The following is a 21,203-nucleotide window of genomic DNA, read 5'->3' as shown; positions in this document are numbered from 1 at the left end:
GAGGATGTTGGCTCTGTTCCTGTCTTGGGTCTCCTGGACAGTGCTGGCGGCTCCCTGCAGGATCTCCTGGGCGTGGGACATCTTGGTGGTGAACCGGGACAGGACCTCCCTCACGGGGGCGACACGGCCATCTGTACTGATCAGCTTCTTCTCCAGCTGTCGAACTCGCCTCAGCACTGAGGGAACACACAGGACATGATGTCTCATTTAGATGATATGTATACTGTATGTAGACATGTGTGCATTTGTGCATGCATATGTGTGTATGTGTGTATGTGTGTGTGTGTGTCTGTCTGTGTGTGTATGTGGTTCTTAGCAGAATTCTCCCTGACATCACGAATGTGTGCATTTGTATAAATGTGTGCGTGTGTGTGTGTGTGTGGGGGGGGGGGGGGGGGGGGGGAGATTCTCAACAGATGCCCTCCCTGACATGATCCAGCAGTAGTAGGAGTGGGTGTGAGAGCTTAATATACGTACATATAGCACTTCCTGCTAACTCTCTCTGGGAAACACATTATCTATGTGGAATGTTGGGACAAATGGTCTGTGGGCTTTACTTTATTGGACAAAGAGTAAGGAGAGAGTTTGTGTATGTATGTGTGTGTGTGTGTGTGTGTGTGTGTGTGTGTTGATTGATGTGGTCTCCTCACGGTCATGGGCCTCAGTAGACTCGTCAGTAGCGGTGGGTCCTCGGGGGGGACAGGTCCAGTCTCCTCATCCAGCCCGTCATGCCCTCAGCCACCTCCATGCTCTGTCTGACCATCACTGGGTCCAGATCCTGGTGAACGCTGTACAGCTCCCAGTCATGGATCATGTCTGATCACACACACACACACACACACACACACACACACACACACACACACACACACACACACACACACACACACACACACACACACACACACACACACACACACACACACACACACACACACACACACACACACACACACACACACACACACACACACACACACACACACACACACACACACACACACACACGCACACACAGTAGAAAATAATTGGATAAGAGACCTGCATGTATGAAGTCTTAGGATAGCAGTGCTGATTAGAGACCAGTTTGACATCAAATCCTGGATCAGTACTCCTATAGTTCTCAGAGTCCTCGTGCGTAAAGGGCCCTGCTCTTTAAGCACACTCTCCGTGCACTTAATTAAACTTTTCAAAGCTGGACCAGTAACATTGATTATCTCAAGCAAGACCACGTTTGAGGTGAATGTTGTAATTGTTAACAGACCAACAGACTTCTCCTTAAATCACCCAGGTGTTTTCTTATGTAATCACTCCCCCACGTGTCTTTACCTTCCTTTATGACCGTCAGGTTGGTCTTGTCCGTGTTATGATGGTGGTTCTGTCCCTGTCGGTTTTCAGTCCACTGTTTTTGTCATTATTTTCAAGTTCCAAGTCTAGTCAGCGCAGTTCCATTCATTGTTTGCCTGCTCCTGCCTGTTGTATCCCTGTTACCATCCTGCCTGCCTGACCTGCTGAATAAACACACCCCCTTGTGGGTTTGACTGTTCCTGTCTGCCCATGGCCTGGTGCCCTGACAGTGGTTCCTGTCTGCCTGGCTTGGTGCCCTGATAGTGCTTCCTGCTTCTTCACCACTGTCCCACAGTGGCTGTTTGGTAAAAGATTTTTATAATCAACACAATTGAAATTATGACATTTTCTCATAATTTGGCAAATTACAGACATATTTTCAATACAGCTCTTGTGTTAAGAGCTGTGCACTGCTCTGTTGTTCTATTAATTAAGTGTTATGTTTATGTTGTAAATCTTATTGCATATTTTTATTGAACTATTTTATCACACTTTTTTACTCTGTCTATTCTATTTTATTATTTTTATTATTGCCTATTTTTAAACTGAATCAAATCGCACTTTTTTGACTCCGTCTATTCTATTTTATAATTTTTATTAGAGAATTTTTACAACTGCCTATTGGGATGTTAGATCCTAATGTGAAAAACTGTGATTTACCTTACCTTGCTACCGCTCTATCTTTTTTATGCTCGCTTATGCCTGTATCTTTTACTGCTGTGAAGCACTTTGAACTGCAATTTCTGTATGAAAAGTGCTATACAAATAAATTGTATTATTATTATTATATTATTATTATTATCACAATACGTGTTGTTTTTACACAGTAACACAACAGTGAAATAGGACAATTGGACACCATGAGACAATAGTACCTTCAATGAGAATGTTGAGAGCGGTGAGGTTTGTATCAAGTTCTTCGGCCAGGTTGAAGTTCTCCAGTGTGTCTTCATCCACTCTGTCGCCCAGGGCCTTCAGGGTCATCTCCTGGGAATCCAGCAGACAAGCCACTAATCAATCACACAATCAGTAGACTATACACTACTGCCACCACAAAGGCCACTAAAGACAACTCTCTCAACGCCGACAGCTGCGTTTTGATACGTGCATTTCAGAAGGTTAACCCTTTCACTACCAGCTGTGTGGTAGTGAAAGGGTTAACCTTCTGTAGTGTGGTTGTGAAAGGGTTAAAGTAACAGTAAGATGATCATTGAATCCCTCAGATGAAGTCTGTTTTTAAGTTTTCAGATCAACAATGTTTTCAAACCTAATTATTGGGGGGGGGGGGGATGGCACATTGAAGATTTGTGATACAAGACAGAAGGTGTTACTGTTTAATAGGTCTGTCTGAGATTGGCTCTGCATACCATGTCTGCTAAGTGTTCCATGTCAGAGACTAGAGCATCTGTGTCATCGTCCAGCTGCCCAGTCCTGGTCCTCATCTGTGACGACTTGTTCCTCCAGCCCAAGAACTGAGTCTAAGAGCAAAGGAAATAATATTTTGTTAAGGGGAATATACCAGGAAATAGAAATACAGGTTTGACATTTTTTATATACTATGTCTGATAAAAAACACTTGTTATTAATTAACCTGTGGGTGACAATTAAACAAGAACAGTGGAGGAACGTCTTAACATGCAAGGGCCCACATGTGGGCTCTTTTTAGGACGATTTGCCCACCGGCATTTTGGCGACCACTAGTGGCTCGGGTGTGCATATCTTGTAATACAATATATATATCGAGTTGAAGCCTCATTTGTTGCCTGTCGATAGCCCTTTCAGGTGACAAAATCCGTTAAGCGGTTCTCGAGTTACATGCCGGTATTTGAGGCTTGTGCAAAGTACACGGTATTGCGCAAAATACCACTCCGGACTCTTGGGGCTCTAGTTCCATCAATCATTTGGCGATCTCTAAAATTATTGTGGAGGGTTGTAGCCAATGAGTGTGGCTTTCCAATGATACCCCACCTGTGGATGTATGAATCAGGGATCTAGGTGAAAAACTAACGAGCGAGAACAGGAAGAGAAAAACAGCAGAATGAATTGAAGTCTATGAGAAAACTGAGTTTTTCTTTTGTACACAGTTTACCAAAATCACTCCTAATCACTCATTTCTGAATGGATCTTTATGAAATTTGGACATGTACTACATAAGGCTTCAGGCTATGGATCTGACCCATACCACCTTCTGGGGAAATACTACCTCTGGACTACTAACTACTACAGAAAAACTTGAGTAACAAGTTTTTCTACAACTCAAGTTCAGACCTATGTTACTCTATTTCATTAGCACTAAAAGTGAATTTTCTTTCTGTAATCAGAAACTTCAAAATGTCATCTTTCAAAAGAGACCAGGCTCATGCATGTGCTATAAGTATAAAGTATGTTGTTTTGGTTTGCAAAAAAAGTATGCAGTCCTCAAAAACGAAAACTAAAATGGCCACTTTTGGGGGCGCAGGTTAAGAGGGTATGGTACCAACCTGCAGTCGCTGGGAAGTGTAGTTGTAGTACTTGAGCCTGTCGTTGGCTGCAGCCCCAGTGGAGACGTTCAACACGCTGACCCTCACCTGGTCCAGAGTCTTATTGGACAGCCGCAGGTCACCAATCAAGTGCCAGATGCACTCGTCACAACCTGCGTTCAGTAAGAGAGGCGGTTGGTGATTGGTTGGTGTCATTCTGTGGTCAGTAAGAGAGGCGGTTGGTGATTGGTTGGTGTTTTCCGTGCTTCCAACAAAAGGACTTTGAAACATCTTCACAGTCACCGGACCAAAAGGTATTGGAATGTAATGTGCTATTGATCAATCAACCCCACTTACTGTTATTGCAGAGATTGACCGTTGCAGCCTCTGGCAGACATTCCCCTGTGTGCATGTCACAGTGGCCGCTTGCACAGTCACATTCTGCATGTAGAAAAACAGACATATATGAACTTCATCATGTCCAGGTTCTGGGCATTAGCCTACATGCTTTATCAGCTGGCCATGGGTGAGTACAAATATCTAATATATCAGAACTCCTGGTGAGCCTCTTGGATATGTAAGGCCTGCACATCTGGCTCAGGGTCTATGGTTTTGGCAGCTGTGTGTGGGTTTTGGGCTGGGTGCTGATGTCATCCGCTCATCCTCTGGGAGGTTCTCGGCCCGGGTTGTGTAGCTCTCAGCAGATGCCTCCCTGACATCATGTACAGTAGGAGTGGGCGTGGGAACATAGCTCTGACTGCAACCCCCTCCTCTCTCTCTGAGAAAAACTCTATCTAGTAATGGTCAGGGGGCTTTATTTTCTAACATGGGAAACGGAGAGTTTGGACATGACTTACTCTTGCACCCGGCGTGGCTGTAGTCCCAGTGGCCTGGCAGGCAGCGCTCGCAGTAGCGGCCTCCGGCCCCCGGACGGCATTGGCAGCTGTGGGTAAGATGGTGGCAGGTGGGGCGGAGAGAGGCATGCCCGCATTCACACCTCCGACAGCCCTGACAGGTGGAGAAACCCGAGTATCCCTCCTGGATGACATAAAGGACAAAAGAACAGCGTCAGAAATACCCCCAACAGTTGTCACTATTCACTAGCGCTTGACTGATATTATCGTCTATAGTGTCATTTATTCCTGCTTTTTCACACAACTGATCACATTCCTCGGAGGAATGCTAATGTAAATAGTGTGTAAATGTCGTTGTGAGGTTTTATGCTGTGGTCAAATGTATCTCAAACTCTGCCCTCTTTTCTTGATCCTCCAATCACAGCTGTTGCTTCCCTCGTTTTTGTCCAGGGAAAGCAACAGTTGTGATTGGAGGATCATGAAAAGAGGGCGGAGTTTGAGATAGGTAAATTAAAGGTGGGTGTATGGATTCCAGTCGATGTTCACAGTGATGCCAGTAATCATCAATATATAAAAACAATATTTTGTTTTATTTCTCAAAAAGAAACCCATTTTCAAGTAACCTGGATCAATCCGATACTTAATATAATCGATGAGTTTTTCACTTTGTTTAGGTGGGTTTTTACCCTCCACTACATCCACTACATTACCCTCCACTACAAGGGTTCTATCCTTGGTACAGTCCTTGAGTTTCTCACCTCACACTGGTCACAGAGTCGACCTTTGACCCCCGGCTTGCAGTGACACACTCCTGTCCTGTCATCGCATGAGGCCGTCCCACACACGTCGCACTCGCATGCTGTAACAGAGGCACAGCTGAGGTCAAACTACTTTATTGTGTGAACAAGGGATGGGATTACTTGATCTATAAAGGGTTATTCATATCCTTGAAAGAAGAATATCCATCTCAATCCATAATATTTAATTGGGACACTGTGATAGTGTGATATAGTTGTTTACAAACCACAAATGATAACGTGCGATTTCCGATGATGTAGACGGCAAAAGCGTCTGATAGAGGAGCAGTGTTATTCCAATGGGGCTATTCTTACACTGATGTCAACATGGCTTAACGTAAGTTAATACCCAGGGTCATCTTGCCTGGTGCTGTACTGTCTAGCAGGAATGGCTGAACTGCTGTCGCTGGAGCATGAAAGGAATTCTCACTATCTAGCAAGTCCAACTGTGTAAACAGCAGACAAAATGGATTTCACTGCGTTCCCTTTACACATGGCTTTGTGATTAAGTCCACCCATTATAATATGCAAAAGACACACTCTTTGCTGAAGATCAACCCACAGGAACACATACTGAAGCGTAACCACAGAGCACGACACTGTGTTTCTTATTCTCCTACAAGTATTTCTTCACCGCTTAAGCAAGCTTGGATCACACTGTTATATATAATCTAAACCACTTTTAGGAGAGTGTGTGTGTGTCCCAACACCATAATTGTGTGTTGGAAGTAAGAAAAGCTGTGCAACGAGAGAACTGGAATTATTTGTCGTGAAAATTGCACAATGAGAAGTCGAGTGGAGAGGCCATCTCCTGGGAAACTATCTATGTGCTCTAAGCGTTCAAATCTATCATGTGTAATGTCGTCATGGTACATCTCTCAACTTCACAACGTCCCAGCAAGTATCAGTTAACTTCCGTCTCAATCTAGACCCTGATAAAAATAATAAAAATTAAAACGTCAGGTTTCCAACTTCCATAGTGTCCCAGTGGTTAACCCAGGGGTCAGCAACCTTTACTATCAAAAGAGCCACTTTTCCCCCTCCCACAAAATAAATGCTCAGGGAGCCGCACAACCTATTTACCCTTCAAATGAAGATAACACAGTGTATAACGTTTTATATATCCCCAAGCATACCCCACATTTAGCATAAAACGCCTGACAATTGCATACCCAAAGTAATTTGCGATTTATTATACTTTATACTTATAGCACACAGTTTGTTGCATTAATGGAATTATAAAGCAACAAAAAGAACAAAGGGAAACCTCAAACTCTTATGAAGAGGAGAAAAAATACTCGCTGTGTAGACCTATTTTTAAATAAAACACAGAAGAGGAGACAAAACACTGGTGTCTATAGACCGACTTTGAAATAAAACCCTGAACTATTCAGATATATTTGAGTCCTTCCCTTATTTGTGGAACATTTATAAAATAAAAAGTAGTCCACTTTGAAAAAAGACTACCATGTGTAGACCTACTTTGAAATAAATCACAGAAAAGGAGAAAAAACACTGGCATCTGTAGACCTACTTTGAAATAAAACCCTGAACTATGCAGCTCTATTTGAGTCCTTCCCTTATTTGTGGAAAATCTATAAAAAAAAAAGTAAATTTTTCGTTGTTCGCAAATTTCGCACCACATATCAGGCATACAGGTAAGCCTGCATCGTTAGTCGTGAAAGCTAATTAATCTGTCCACGCTGAATTAAACCCTCTATTTTCCTCAGACTTTCCTTTTTTGGATTTATCCATGGTTAGCTTACTGGGGGGTCGGAAACTCAAGATTAGCCACTTGCAGACGGCAGGGAGAGGCACGGGGTGTGACGTACTGTATATTTTAGTTGATGAAATATTTTTGTTGACTAAATATTTTAGTTGATGAAATATTTTTTCATTTCAGTGACATTGATCTCCAAAATAAGAGAACAAAAACAAAAGTTAAAGAAAATAAAGTAAAAAAAAAATATATATATATATATATTTTTTTGGCCAGGGAGCCGCAGCTGATTGGCTAAAGAGCCGCATGCGGCTCCGGAGCCGCAGGTTGCCGACCCCTGGGTTAACCTAACCACCCTGTGACTGTACACTTGATTCACGGTTGAGTTATCATCACCATAACATGGCAGAGGGAACAAGACAGCACCTTTTCTATCTACCTGCAGTGCACTGTACATACAGTAAATAGTGACATCATAATGAAGGCTATGTACAGTAGACACTAAAAAGAAAGATATCTCCAAAATATCACCCCCTTCATAGAGCTTAGTTTGAAAGCACTTCATTTGTTGCTTCAAAATCCTCAATGTGTTGGTGTTTCAAAACATTACAATGATCTTCTTTTACTTTTCACATTGAGTGTCTCTGTCTCAAAGCACACGCCGGTAATGTGGGAGTTTTGACGCCCTTCAGTTGATGCAGCTCAGTAGCCACTAGTATTTTTAGTTTTTCATTGATGTCTCTGTGTTACCCTAGGATGTTTTCCATAACACACTGTCATTGACGATCAGTAATGCCTGAATAGAGTCTTTGGCTCGTACCTCTGCAGTTCTTGGCACTGATAGCGTCGCCGTAGAAACCTGGGGCACACCTCTCACAGTTCACACCAGCTGTGTCCCCCCAGCAGTTCTGGCAGTATCCGGTCACGTTGTGGCACTCGTTGAAGATCAGATTGGGGTCGGAGTTGCCATTACAGTCGCACCTCTTACAGGAGTTACCGATGACCATGGGGTTGCCATAGAAACCAGGAGCACATCTGGTGAAGGAAGTCTGAATATGAGTGATCAGAGTACGAGTATACAAGTTACTAAACTGGGGCGAGGCATACCGGGAAATAGGGAGACTATGACTTTAAAGTGTTTTAGGTACCAATTGTTAAAGTGACTGGTGCTTGTGCCAATGTGCTAATGTGCTAATTTTGTGCTGGAATAGATTTGCACATTGCTTGTCGATTGCATGTTGTCTTTTTGCAAAAAAAAAATCTGTATTGCACAAGTTATTGCAATGGATAAGCATACATTTCGTAGAAAGTTGTAATATACATGCTATTGTAAAAAAGTGGTCACAGGTCAGATTTCATTCAAATGACTGGAAGAGTGTAACATAAACACACATGTATTTACAAACATGCATGTATCAAGAGCTATGCACATACAAAATAACTGAGAAATCGTTTGGGGTTCAGTCCATGCACAAGAAAAAAGTAAACACTTTCACTTCACTGAGTGAGATTAGACAAGTGCTTAATTCATTGAGGTGCACTGGCTCCAGTGATGGTGGAGTAACACATCAACCAGCATGTCACACACTGACCTCTCGCAGAAATGTCCAGCATAGCCCTGCTGGCACTGACACCGCAGGATGGCACTCCCTCTGTCGCAACGCACCGCAAAGCTGGCCGGACACACATGGGAAAGAATGTCAGAGACTGCAGATGCCTGCCAACACGCAGCCCACTCTCCGCAGGCACAACAACAACAACAACAACAACAACAACAACAACAACAACAACAACAACAACGGCAACGACAACAGCGCCCCGGGCCGGAGCAGAGCTGGCTTACTTGTTCGAAGGGAGCGAGATGGGACACGCACAGGGCCGGCAGGTGTGACGTCCTTCTAGGTTGGTAACCAACTCGTAGCCATCTTCACACATTTCACAGAAATCCCCCGTGCTGTGGTCCTTACAGTCCTGCGAGGGGAAGAGGTTTTAAATGGTGGAAGTCTACTGTATCGAGATGGATTGGTGGACTTGAACCACAAGTACATAGTTTGATTAGTACCAGTGGTGGAAAGTAACTATGTATTTTTACTCAAGTACTGTACTCATTTTGAGGTACTTTACTTGAGTGTTTTCATCTTAGGGAACTTTGTACTTTTACTCCACTACATTTCAAAGGCAAAGTTGTACTTTTTACTCCACTATATTTTCTGAAGCCATCAGTTACTAGTTACTTTGAAGAAAAAGATTTTGCTTTGAATTTATTTTTCTAATCTGAAGCCTGCCAACTTCAAGAGGAACATAATAAGAGCAGCATAACTGGACCACATACCACTTTAACACAACCTTTAATCAGAGCAGCATAACTGGACCACATACCACTTTTACTTTTACTGATTAGTACAATGATTAGTGACAGTCATGTGTTCAGCGTGACACTAATGTAAACGTGACATGATGATATGGTAAACCTACTATGCAGAGGCCTGTGATGTCCTCGCAGTAGTCAGCGTGGTCTTTGCAGGTGCATGTCAGGCACTCGTCCTGCTCACTGAGGAAATATCCCCTCGGACACACCTGGTAGAAGAAACACACATTCCGATTTATTTTAGATACATGTACAGTACGTCTCAGTTTCACCAAAAGCCCAACAAAAGCCCTTCGCTATGGTCTCGTTTAATAAAGGAAAATGTTTTAATAGTAGTAAGATTGAGTAAGTAGTAAGATTGAAACCACGGCTGCATCTGGCCTTCTAGCACCAATGGCAGCTAATGAGGCCCAGTCACTAGAGAAAGTAAGCACCTGGAATCACTTTGTAAGACCTGTTCTTCTCCCTCAGCAGTGGAATCCACAGCCGGTAATGACAACATCCCTTATCAAGTGTAGCCATTATCTTCCTTTGATGACAGCAGGCCTTGTCGTAGAACTGATGTGTGTATTGGGTGAAAAGCACAGCAATGGACGCTGAACTTTAGCACTAGGGTCCTGAGCTATTTACAGAATGTCTGTTAAGAACTAGCATCCTGTCGACTAGTGACATGATGTCAGAGTTCAGGAGGCCTTCGCCTCTCTCCACACAGACACCACATGTTTGAACTTCTGAAGCAGCTCCATTCAGAGAGACCCACAATGCCACTCTGTTTATATCGGCCTATAAGAATGTCACGTCTCGACTTGTTCCACAAGTCGTCAATTGGACATTATGCCGTGTGTCTAGAATAGCATTCCAGAGATGTATGTCCGGCTATGATGCATATTTTCCTTTGATTTATTCTTGGGACGGGGCGTGAGACAAAGAAATGCCTCTCTCTCTCTCGCCAGATAATGTGAAACATCCTGTGAACAGCTTTAACGTCCGGCAGATTGTTCCTGTAGCCCCTTTCCTATGGTTTTCCCAGACCCGCAGCACACACACCCCAAATGAGGGCAACGGCCCCATCTATCATTGGGTGTATACAGACTCTTAAGTGTGCGTGGAATCAATCCTGTTGACCTGCCATGTAAACACGTGTTAGCAATGAAATTGATGCTACACTGAATGGGAGGGGTGCTGTAATCCATTACAGACTTTGTTTTATAAATGTGCGCTGGATCTCGCTTTAGTATTATACTAGTGGTGTGGTCAGTGGAATCCGCAGGTGTACCTAGTCAACACGGTTTCATCAGAAAACATAAATAAAGTTGACCACAAGAAAAAAGGTACATAATGTACTTCATATTATAGCCATAAGTAATATATTTACGTGTTATATAAGTAATATAATTACGTTTTTTTATCAGCAAAAGTCCAAAACAATCAATGCGACCAGGAGTCCAACCAACAATGATTGCTCTCACTGCTAGATTAACACATTGGGGACGAAGCACGTATTTATACGTGTTTCGAATCCATGCGTTGTGGACAGAATCACGTATAAATACGTGGCAAGTTGTTATTGCTTTTATTCCATTTTAATAACCTGTTCAAGGTCGCCGACCGGCACTGCAGATCTACCCTAGTCTGTGAATTCAAGAGGTGCAATACCGGCCAGATCCTCTTAGGGGCGCTATCGCGATAATAGAGTGTTCCCTGTGGCAGAAGTTGTATTATTATTTTTTTTGGATCTCTAATGTAGTTTTCTACTCATCTGAAGCGATAGCTATTGTCTGTTGCACGGGATACGTTTCGGATCGCAGATTTCACCATGCAATAAGGGGATTTATCATCAGCCAATGGACATATCGATCTACCAGATGGCGATCGATAACGGGGAAATGCTCAGGGGGATCAGCCCCGACCACGGTAAGATCCCCTTCCCGTAAATTACAGCCCGATCGGACACCGTTCTGATAGCCATCCAGGCGAACACTGTTATTGGTAATCAATAATAATAAACAACGTCCCCCACCCCCCCTTTCATGCATACATGCTTTGGGACAGTCCCGATCATATGCAGTTTGAGTTATTTCTTTAGCATCTGTAAAACGGAAATGCCATTGGATATAACGTTAGCAGTATTCCTAATTTATGCAAATGACATGTCGTCAGCTTGTGACTGCAACTTGTTCCTGTTTGCGGACGACTCAGCCCTGCTGGTCTCTGACAAGAACAAGTTACAGGTTGAAAAAGCCCTCAGCTCGGAACTAGGCAAAATCTGCATATGGCTCGCCGACAACAAACTATCATTACACATGGGCAAAACAGAGTCCATTCTCTTCGGCTCAAATAACAAACTCAGCAAGACCGACGGCTTCTCGGTTACAGTGGGTGACAATATTATCACAAGGAAAGATGAAATTACCTACCTGGGTTCCATCCTAGAGGCTAATCTTTCCTGTGACAAAATGGCATCCAATGTAATAAAAAAAGTCAACCAACGAACGCGATTCTTGTACCGGATCTCCTCTCTGGTAAACAAGAATACCCTGAAGACTCTAGCAGGAGCACTCATTCAAGGGTACTACGACTATGCTTGCACCTCATGGTACCAAAGCACCTCAAAGGCACTAAAAAACAAATTACAAACATCTCAAAACAAGCTAGTCAGACTACTACTACTTGACCTGACTCCTAGAACCCACCTCACCCCTGCCCACTTTGACAACCTAGGATGGCTTAGAGTAGACGACAGAGTACAGCAACTTGCAATGGGCCTGGTCTACAAGATACACTACGCGACCAAGGTACCCATGTACATGTCAAAATACTTCCCAAAGGTCAGTGAATACCACGATCACAACACCAGAGGGAGCTCCACAAATCATGTAAAACCCAGATTCGGCTCAAACAAGGGACTAAACACGTTTCGCAATTATGCCACATCAATGTGGAACGCCCTACCTAAAGCTGTAAAGGAATGTGAATCACTACCCACTTTCAAAAACACTCTAAAAAAACACCTACGTGAGACTGCAATTCGAAACTGGCCCCTACAAATGTCCTAACCTAGTTGTACAGTAAATGACCAAGTAAGGCTTTGTCAATATTCCAATGCACAGTGTAAAATGTGTGTGTGTCCCCTACCCAACCCCCCCCCCCCCCCCCCCCCCCACCTCCAATCTCCAATGTACAGCCCTCACCCAACCCACCCAACCCCACCCCACCCAACCAACCTCCTCCAATGTACAGTTTCTACGCCAAATGTATATACACTCCTTTTCTGGACACTTTTGTATCACAAACAGTACTGTATTTGCAAATCTGATATGTCATAAAAGTATAGATGTAGCAGTACTGTCTATCTGTATGTCATGTACAGTATGTCATATATGTTATGATGAATTGAAAATGGGGGACCCTGATGTAAACAAGACGAAAGTCTTTCTCTGGTCTGCATCCCCTTAACAATTGTATGTATTGAGCTGTACTGTACTGTATGTACCCATTCTGCAATCTGTTAATAAACTTTTCAATCAATTCAATCAATCAATCAAGCAGCTATTAGCCATTTATCTAGCTTTCCAGAAAATATACGAGACCAAATCCGCTATAAAGCTTATATTCACGGCACTATAAAATGAGAACCTATTGATGCATTTTTTTCCCTTTAAGCCATTTTGAAGGGATGGTTTATGAACTCAATTGACAATGAGAATGGACAGATAGCAATACTATAACATATAGATTTAGCTCTACAAAAAGACACACGTTTGTTTACATTCCCCGGTCCTCTTGCCATTAATTAGACTCAGCCCAGTGGTCGCGAAAGTGTTAAGGCAACCACCCACCCTGATTCATACACAGGTTTGATCAGAAAAATGCATCCCTGTAGTCTTGAGGTAAAGGCACTTGCCTCCCCTGCGAGCGCCCTGGGTTTGCTGCTCCCATAATGTACAATATGTACCTTATTTCCTGTGGTCGATTAGTACTTTATTTACATAATTTAAGCGAGATTGGGGCAGACATGGTATAGTCACCTCTTCTTTTTAGGTGTTCATTAAGAGTACACTCACTCACCCTATTTACCACGGAAATATAGTGAGGTCACAGTATGCCCACCTCCCCTCAGCGGTACCCTAGACCCACCTCCCAAACGACCTCCCGACCACACCACTGTTATTAAGCACTACATCAAGTAGGTTAACAGTACGCTTTGGCAAATGGTAGAATAATCCAGTTAATGGGAAAGCCACAGAAGTCCAACGCTGTTTACTATCCGTAAAGAGTACTTAAAAAGAGTTTTGAATGGGTTTTAGGCCTATTAGCTCTGACACCGTGATGGGCCCAACAGCTGCAGGATGTGTACACAAGACAGACCGCAGGACGTTGACCTGCTGGGTGCATCAGGAGAGAGCAGATGGTCCACAAAGTGGAGTAGACGCCCGTCTCCAGGCCGCGCTGCTAAAGTGAGATGAATCCGTGTAAAATACACAGACCCCCGCGGGCTCATCGTGTCATTTGTTCTAATCATTTGGTAATGTAAATCATTAATTCAGAAGCCATTGGCCATTCATTTAGTAATACAAGCTCCAAAAACATCTGGTAAGATTCCCTTTGATGCTGCAGAGTAATCCGATGATATTATGCTATTAAATAGGCTTTTAAAACCATGGTGGTGATTCTACCCCCCCCCCCCCCCCCCGCCACAAATATAATGGAGACTGAAACGAATCTGTTTCTGTGGCCTTCTGTCTACAACCAGTGTGCTCTGTAATGTGTACTTATGCCCACTACAGTAGAGAACAAAGATGACATTCAACATGTGATATAACCTCCCTCTGATTCGTCTGAAGTTGCGAGTTCCAAAGACAAGTCATTGTACTCTCAGTCCGTAGCACAGATTTTTCAGTGTTTTATCTATGGCGGCAGATGTGTACCACCAACATCACTTTTTACTGCATGTTTTCTGACTGCTACCTTTTCCACCCAATCAAAAATGACAACCTCCCATTTCCAGTGTAACTCAACATCATGCCAGTATCATAAAATACCACTATGATACTGAGTAGTAAGTATTTTAGCCTGGCATCGGGCCGATACTTCATACTTCGGTATCCTGTGCTGCAAGTGTTGTGTTGTTTTGTTTTGTTCCTATGGAGTGATTGGACCGCTTACGAGAACGAGACTGACCATAACTGGCTTATCTCTGGGATACAGTGCTGAACAAATATAGTGGGTATCAGGCAGGAAAACAAGATTTATCTGCACACCGGAGTCCTGTCCAAAACCAACAGTCTGCCCTGATCAAGGCCTGGGGCTATGGAACTGTGTGGCCAACGCGGTGGCCTCTCTCTGGGTGGGGGTGGGGGGGGGGGTGTACTGTCTGCATCTCCTCCTTCATCTCCTGCTCGCCTTACTGCTCACCAGGGTTAGGAAGTAATAGATTACATGTTGTGTTATATGAGAACAGTAATCTGATTACAGATACTTGGTGACTATAGTCTGTTACTTCATTATTAATCAGATTGCAGATATATATTTTTTAACAGTACTTTTTTGTTGCATTACTAAATCAAAAGACATTTCAATTGTGAGATTATGGATGCAAATGTCATTATAATATGAAATAACTGAAGCTGTTGAGCTTCATATTCTATTGATTTTGGGAGCAGAACGTTAGTGAAATAGTACGATTTCTGTCTGTGTAATCCGATGGATTACAATTTGGAGCAGGTAATCTGTAATCTGTGTAGAAATGTCATTTAGAATACAACCTCCCCAACCCCACTGATTACAGCAACAGCTAGCTGTGTTTATGTTGGCCTTGGAGAGCGGCCACTGGGTTTAAATGGCAAACTCGTCTGGAACTTGTCAGAGGATCCTGAGGATGGGGAAAGGGCCTGGGTCACGAGAATCTCATAATAACGCAATAACAGAGCAGAGACAATGTGTCTGCAGGGGCGCGGCCTCCCGCCAGGGGAGTCTGTGTGTGGAAACCTTGAGAGATCAGTAGCAAACATTTACAACATGAGCAATGACGGAGACGATTTAGACCACATTCTGATTTCACCATCCTCTCATCAGATCTCTCAGTCGCTCTCCGAGGGATGACTAAATCGAGCCGCTCCACACATTCTTGGCGTAAACAGCATTTACAGTGCTATCCATTTAGCAGCACCTCGTCACCTCGTGAACGCTAGTCTCCCCTACTCGATTCCCTCCATCACTGACGCCCCCATTCGTGTGGTTGACCCGTCAACGGACATCACCCCGGTTTGCTCTCCCTCTGTCCCGTCTGGGTTCTCGTGCCCCCTCGCTGCCCATCTGAGCTCTGGGGTGAGTTGCTCAACATTTGGCAGCTGGTCTCCATTAGCTCTCTGCTGGGGCCAGGTTGGGGCAGGAGATTGGTGGAGAGTAACACATGAGAGCCCCATGAGTCTGAGCCGGGGTACCTCTAATAACATGCACTGCATGGAGCAGCAGCATGCAGTCACAGTCCAGACAGTAGATACAAAACAAACATCCAAAACCCAACACTTCCAAAACAACAGACTTGACTAGACTACACAGTCTCCACCAAACAAAGCACTCCGACGTGATAATCAGGCCGAGAAAGAGTGGAAAGAGTGAGGCTGAGAAGTTTCCAACCAGAGTTCCTCTAAATATAGAGCAGTACTGCGACACTGGTGCCACTGCAGCCTGTACCAGCCAAATCACAAGCAGAATCAGAACCCCTTTATTCGCCAAATGTACACAGGAATTTGAATTGGTGATACAGTGCGATGAAAAACAAAGAAAATACATAGTCTAAAGTTTAAGTAACAGTAACAAATAATAATTGAAACAATTTAAATAACAATTTAAACAAAAGCAAAAAAAAAAAAAAGGCTATCTTACTTTCAACACTGTATGTTGTTGGCCCCATAACCCAAAGGCAGAAGCTTGATGGGCAATCCCTGAGAGGATGGAGAGAAGGCAGAGACAGGGCAGAGACCTAGAAGCCATGCCTGTGTGTTAGTCCAGTGGAGCGCTGCTCCCTCTCCCTCTCTGTGTGTCTGTCTCTCTCTGTCTGTGGTCAGGGTCTCTGCGGGACGATACGAGTGGCTCCCGTCGCTCCTCTGCACCCGTTGGTTTAACTTTTCCACTGGTCCAACGACCTCCAGATGTGGTGCTGTGCCTGTTCCAGCTAACCCAAGCCCAGCCCAGAGTTCTGTAAAACAAACTGTGTAGACTTCCTCCCTTTCTCTCTCTCCCTCCCTCTCTCTCTATCTCCCCCTCCCTCCCTTGACTCTCCTAGTGCCCTACTCCTCCCCTGGCTAACTTGCCTCTCCCCTGCGCCTAAATCAAATTGCATTCAGACGGGATGCTTGGAAAAGAGGGAGAGAGAGAGAGAGAGAGAGAGAGAGAGAGAGAGAGAGAGAGAGAGAGAGAGAGAGAGAGAGAGAGAGAATGAGAGAGGGGCAAAAGAGAAGTCCTCTGTTTATGGTAAGCAGGCAGACAGTGAAGTCATCTAAACGGCATAGCTCTCCCCCTGCCAGCTATCTGTCTCTGATTGCAGGTCCACCACGGCACTCTATTACCTTGGGTTGAACAGACAAATCCCCCTCCCTCCCTCCCTCTCTCTCTCTCCCTCCCTCCCTTTCTCCCCCCTGCACTCTGCTCCACTCCACTCGGCCAGGGTGGGCAGAGGGATAAGCCTCAACACACTCACTGCACTGCAGGGCGAAAAAGAGCCAGCTGCTCAGCCACTCCGACCACACCTCACCCGGACAAGATTCCCGGGCCGGCGCAGGGCTCTCCTGTTTGTTTTCTTAGGTCAGACCATCATAAGGTGCTACATTTATGAATACTGTGTGAGAGGCTGGAACTCTGGAACAGGAAAAGACTGAGTGGAATACTTAGAGCACAAAGGAAGCATTGTCGGAGGCGGGCCGGTGTCTTAAAAGCGGTACAATATCGGAACACCTCGTATACTGTACACGGAGCAGAAAAGGTGCATGTGCTTTCACGCACGTGCTGAAACTCATGACTATAAACAGGCATGTATGTTATGCCGCGGCAGTAGACAGTTGCCACTGGATGTTTTTTCCCCTGCCGAGGATCCACAAAGAGCATGTTGTAAGCAGTTCCAAATGCGTCTGCGGCGTGTACCGCCGGTCACACCAGACCATGTGGAAGTTACATGTCTCGAATGACCAATAAACAGGTTGTCACATTCCAGCGATGGTGGAGGAGATGTCATTTTAACTCAAGGAGCAAAACAAGGCCACAGCAACATGGTCGCTCTATATTTACTAACAGAATGAAGATCAAAAGAGAAGAGAGGCAGCGTTCTCTCAACACAACTGACCTTGTACACCAAAGTCACATTCTTTATTGACCCGCCTCCAGACTGTGCTGGCATCATATAAAATATGAAGCGATAGAGGGATAACAGATAAAGGAAATGATCAAAAGAAAACCCTCAATAAGCCTCATAAGAAATAAAGAACCTGGCAGGGGTCTCAAACTCGCGGCCCGCGGGGCAATTGCGGCCCGCTGGATGATATTTTGCGGCCCCCTACTTGACATCAAAGTAATTCTTTATTTAATTTTTTTTATGTTGTGGGACTTGTACAGCACTTTGTTCAACTTTGTCAGTGCTGTAAAGTTTAAACCTTTTAAAATCTTAGACAAACAAAACACTTTGCTTTCATGAAATATTGTAAGCCGTCATTTGAGGCTTTATAAAAGCAGCACAATGAACACAAATCTGTCAGTGCAGAGTCCGACCTCATCTTAAATAACAAACAGCATTGCTTGTTGTAGTTAACACTTTGATCGCCAGGCTTAAATTCATAATTTACCATCCTCCGCCAGCCCTATTTAATATGGAGAAGTTCCCCTTCTTTGCAGGGCTATAACTTTTTAAATTGTATTGCTAAATTGACATTACTATGGCCCATTCAACGTCCTATATCTATTGTTCAGGGTGTAGCAACGTTATACTTTTTCATTCACATATTCATACTAAAATACGGTCTAAAGTATAAGTATGTTTTTATCGTTTTCTGCAGCTTTCTCTAGAATGTGATTTATAGCCCCAAATGCATTATATTGATGATGAAATACAGTTTGATAGGAATCTGCGCGAGATAAAAAATGTCAAATGGACGTGCTTCTAGAAGTTACTACTGATCATCTGATGTTGACCGGATGGGGGGGGGGGGGGGTCGTTTATAATTCCGTGGACAACGTTAGATGATTCATCTAGTGTGGGTGATATGATCAGTTTATATGGAACACGTTAAAAAAAAACGCTGAATCTTACCGTAGCTTCCTTATAGTGTTGGGCGATGAGCGTGGAGCAGAGATATTCCTATTATGGGATGTAGAAATATGCGATCCATTTCCAGGTTGTATAATAGTATATACGTCCAAATCATGTTGTTTATAGAGTTATTGGTAACGGATTGCTATCCGTTGTGTCTAGCTCGAGTCCTGGTACTATTACCGAGTGACCGGACCGAATTGAAATGAGCACCAGCTTCCATTTCCTGTTTCCGCTCTGGGCGATCCGCCGATCGGCCACCAGATGGCGCTCTTGAACCGTTGGAGAGTTGAGAGGGGATCAACAGTAGATCTCAAGTGTCCGGGGGAGAAATATGATTTCGATCACAGATTTTTGAAATATTGATATCAAAGACGTGGTACGGCGTCTTTGGCAGAATGAGCATGGCGAGGAAAGACGTGGTACGGCGGTTTTGGCGACCATAGTGTTAACAAAGAGAGGCAGAGTTGATTTTGCAAAAATAAAAAAAATAAATCATATTCATATTTGAATCCCATGCCCATCGAACGAAGCTTCGAAGTATTTAAGACAGCCCTAGTGCGGCCCGCGCGCAACTTTTTGCTGAGTCGTTACGAGAGTTGGAAGTTTTATTTATTTTATCACTTGTAGGCTACCATAGCGCAGGCTCATGACAGCAACGTTACGTTAGTGACTTGGTTGAAACGTGATTCCGGAGTGATACCAAGTAAAGTGGAAGGAAAATATATCCTGTCATCCAGTGCGTATGGCAGGCGGGAGCATATGTTCCCCGGGTCCTATGTTCCCCGGGTTCTATGTTCCCCGGGTTCTATGTTCCCTGCTTTGATTGATTGATTGATTGAAAATTTTAGACCACCAGCCCTGATTCCAAACTCTAACCTTAACCAGTTCGAAAGAGGGCCTAAGCTTAACCAGTTCGAAACAAGACGGACATTAATAATTAATAAAATAATCAAAATTTATAAAATTTTCAATCTATTAATCAATCAAGTGGGGAACATAGGACCCGGGGAACATAGGACCCGGGGACCATAGGACCCGGGGACCATATGGATGATCCCTGGCAGGCATCCTCAAAATTCTCCGCTATCTCCTCTGCAAGCACTGCTCCACTGTCTGCGTCTGTCTACTCTGGTCCAATCACCAGGGCCGCCTGGGAGAAATGCGAGGCCCTGTGCAAGATTTAAACGCGAGCCTGAATATATATAATTTTTTTTCTTTTTTTTTTTTCTTTTTTTTATACAGTCAACATATTCTTAAATAATAGCGCTGCCCGAGGCTGGGCATGATACAGTCAACATATAGCAAGAGAGAGAGCGAGAGAGAGCTCCCGTTCTACAGTCAATATACAGTGTACAGAGAGAGAGAGAGAGAGAGAGAGAGAGAGAGAGAGAGAGAGACACATTGGAAAGAAATTGAAATGCTATTTGGCCCTAAACAGAGAGTACACAGTGGCAGAATACCTGAGCACTGTGACTGAAGATCCTTGACTAGGTACAGACTCAGCGAGCACAGCCTAGCCATCGAGAAAGGCCGCCATAGGCAGACTGTGTGTGTTAGAAAGAGAGAGAGAGAGAGAGAGAGAGAGAGAGAGAGAGAGAGAGAGAGCATGTGTGTTTGTCGTGTGTGTGTGTTAGAGAGAGAGCATGTATGAGAGAGATAAGCAAAGATGACCCCCTAAAGGATATTCAACTTTTAATGAAAGAACAAAACAGAAGGAAAAGATAACTTCACAAAGGCAACCTCCAGCGGCCCCCAGGTAAATTGAGTTTGAGACCCCGACTAGACTGAATATAATTTCAAAAACGTGTGAAAAGCTCCCTGAAAACATGCCATAATGAATTAAACAGCTTAATAGTAATATAATAGAATATAATGTTAAAGGGAAACTTCCTCAGAGTCAGACAAGACGATTGATATGAGTTTCATGTGTGTGTCCCGTAGCCCCAGAGAAATGTCCAGGTGCATGCTAGCCTAGCTTAGCACAAGGACTGGAAGCAGTAGGGAACAGCTAGCCTACAGTAGCTTAGCACAAAGACTGGAAGCACAAGGGAGCAGCTAGCCTAGCTCAGCACAAGGACTGAAAACAGTAGGGAGCAGCTAGCCTAACTTAGCACAAGGACTGGAAGCACAAGGGAGCAACTAGCATAGCTCTGTCAAAAGTCAAGAAATACAACTTCCAACACACAGATGCAATTGAAATCAATCATCTCCTCTGACTCTGGGGAAGATAGCAAATAAGTGTATTTCCCAAAATGTTCCAGTGTTACTTTTAAAACTAAGATCAGTATAGCAGCTTGAAATGTACAAAATGCGTAAAATCTGCAAAGAAACATTAAGGCAGTAGATATGTAAAC

The 21,203-nt window shown here is 43.9% G+C and overlaps 1 protein-coding gene across 1 annotated transcript in view; it reads right to left on the bottom strand.

Moving 5' to 3' along the window:
- Nucleotides 1-16,556, bottom strand: part of LOC311228335 (laminin subunit alpha-4-like) — a 45,482-nt gene extending 28,926 nt beyond the window's left edge. The window contains 14 exon segments of the mRNA XM_084314244.1: nucleotides 1-176; nucleotides 651-684; nucleotides 686-816; nucleotides 2,223-2,334; nucleotides 2,715-2,825; nucleotides 3,828-3,979; nucleotides 4,164-4,247; nucleotides 4,664-4,844; nucleotides 5,419-5,519; nucleotides 7,998-8,212; nucleotides 8,770-8,850; nucleotides 9,021-9,148; nucleotides 9,653-9,754; nucleotides 16,434-16,556. Of these exon segments, the coding sequence (XP_084170370.1) occupies nucleotides 1-176; nucleotides 651-684; nucleotides 686-816; nucleotides 2,223-2,334; nucleotides 2,715-2,825; nucleotides 3,828-3,979; nucleotides 4,164-4,247; nucleotides 4,664-4,844; nucleotides 5,419-5,519; nucleotides 7,998-8,212; nucleotides 8,770-8,850; nucleotides 9,021-9,148; nucleotides 9,653-9,754; nucleotides 16,434-16,541 (1,716 nt within the window). The 5' untranslated portion in view covers nucleotides 16,542-16,556.
- Nucleotides 16,557-21,203: the final 4,647 nt, after the last annotated feature.

This window comes from Notolepis coatsorum, assembly GCF_963971535.1.
Source record: "Notolepis coatsorum genome assembly, chromosome: 5".
Taxonomy (NCBI): Eukaryota; Metazoa; Chordata; class Actinopteri; order Aulopiformes; family Paralepididae; genus Notolepis; species Notolepis coatsorum.
The sequence above is the reverse complement of the archived record's forward strand: the minus strand, read 5'-3'. Positions and strand labels throughout refer to the sequence as shown.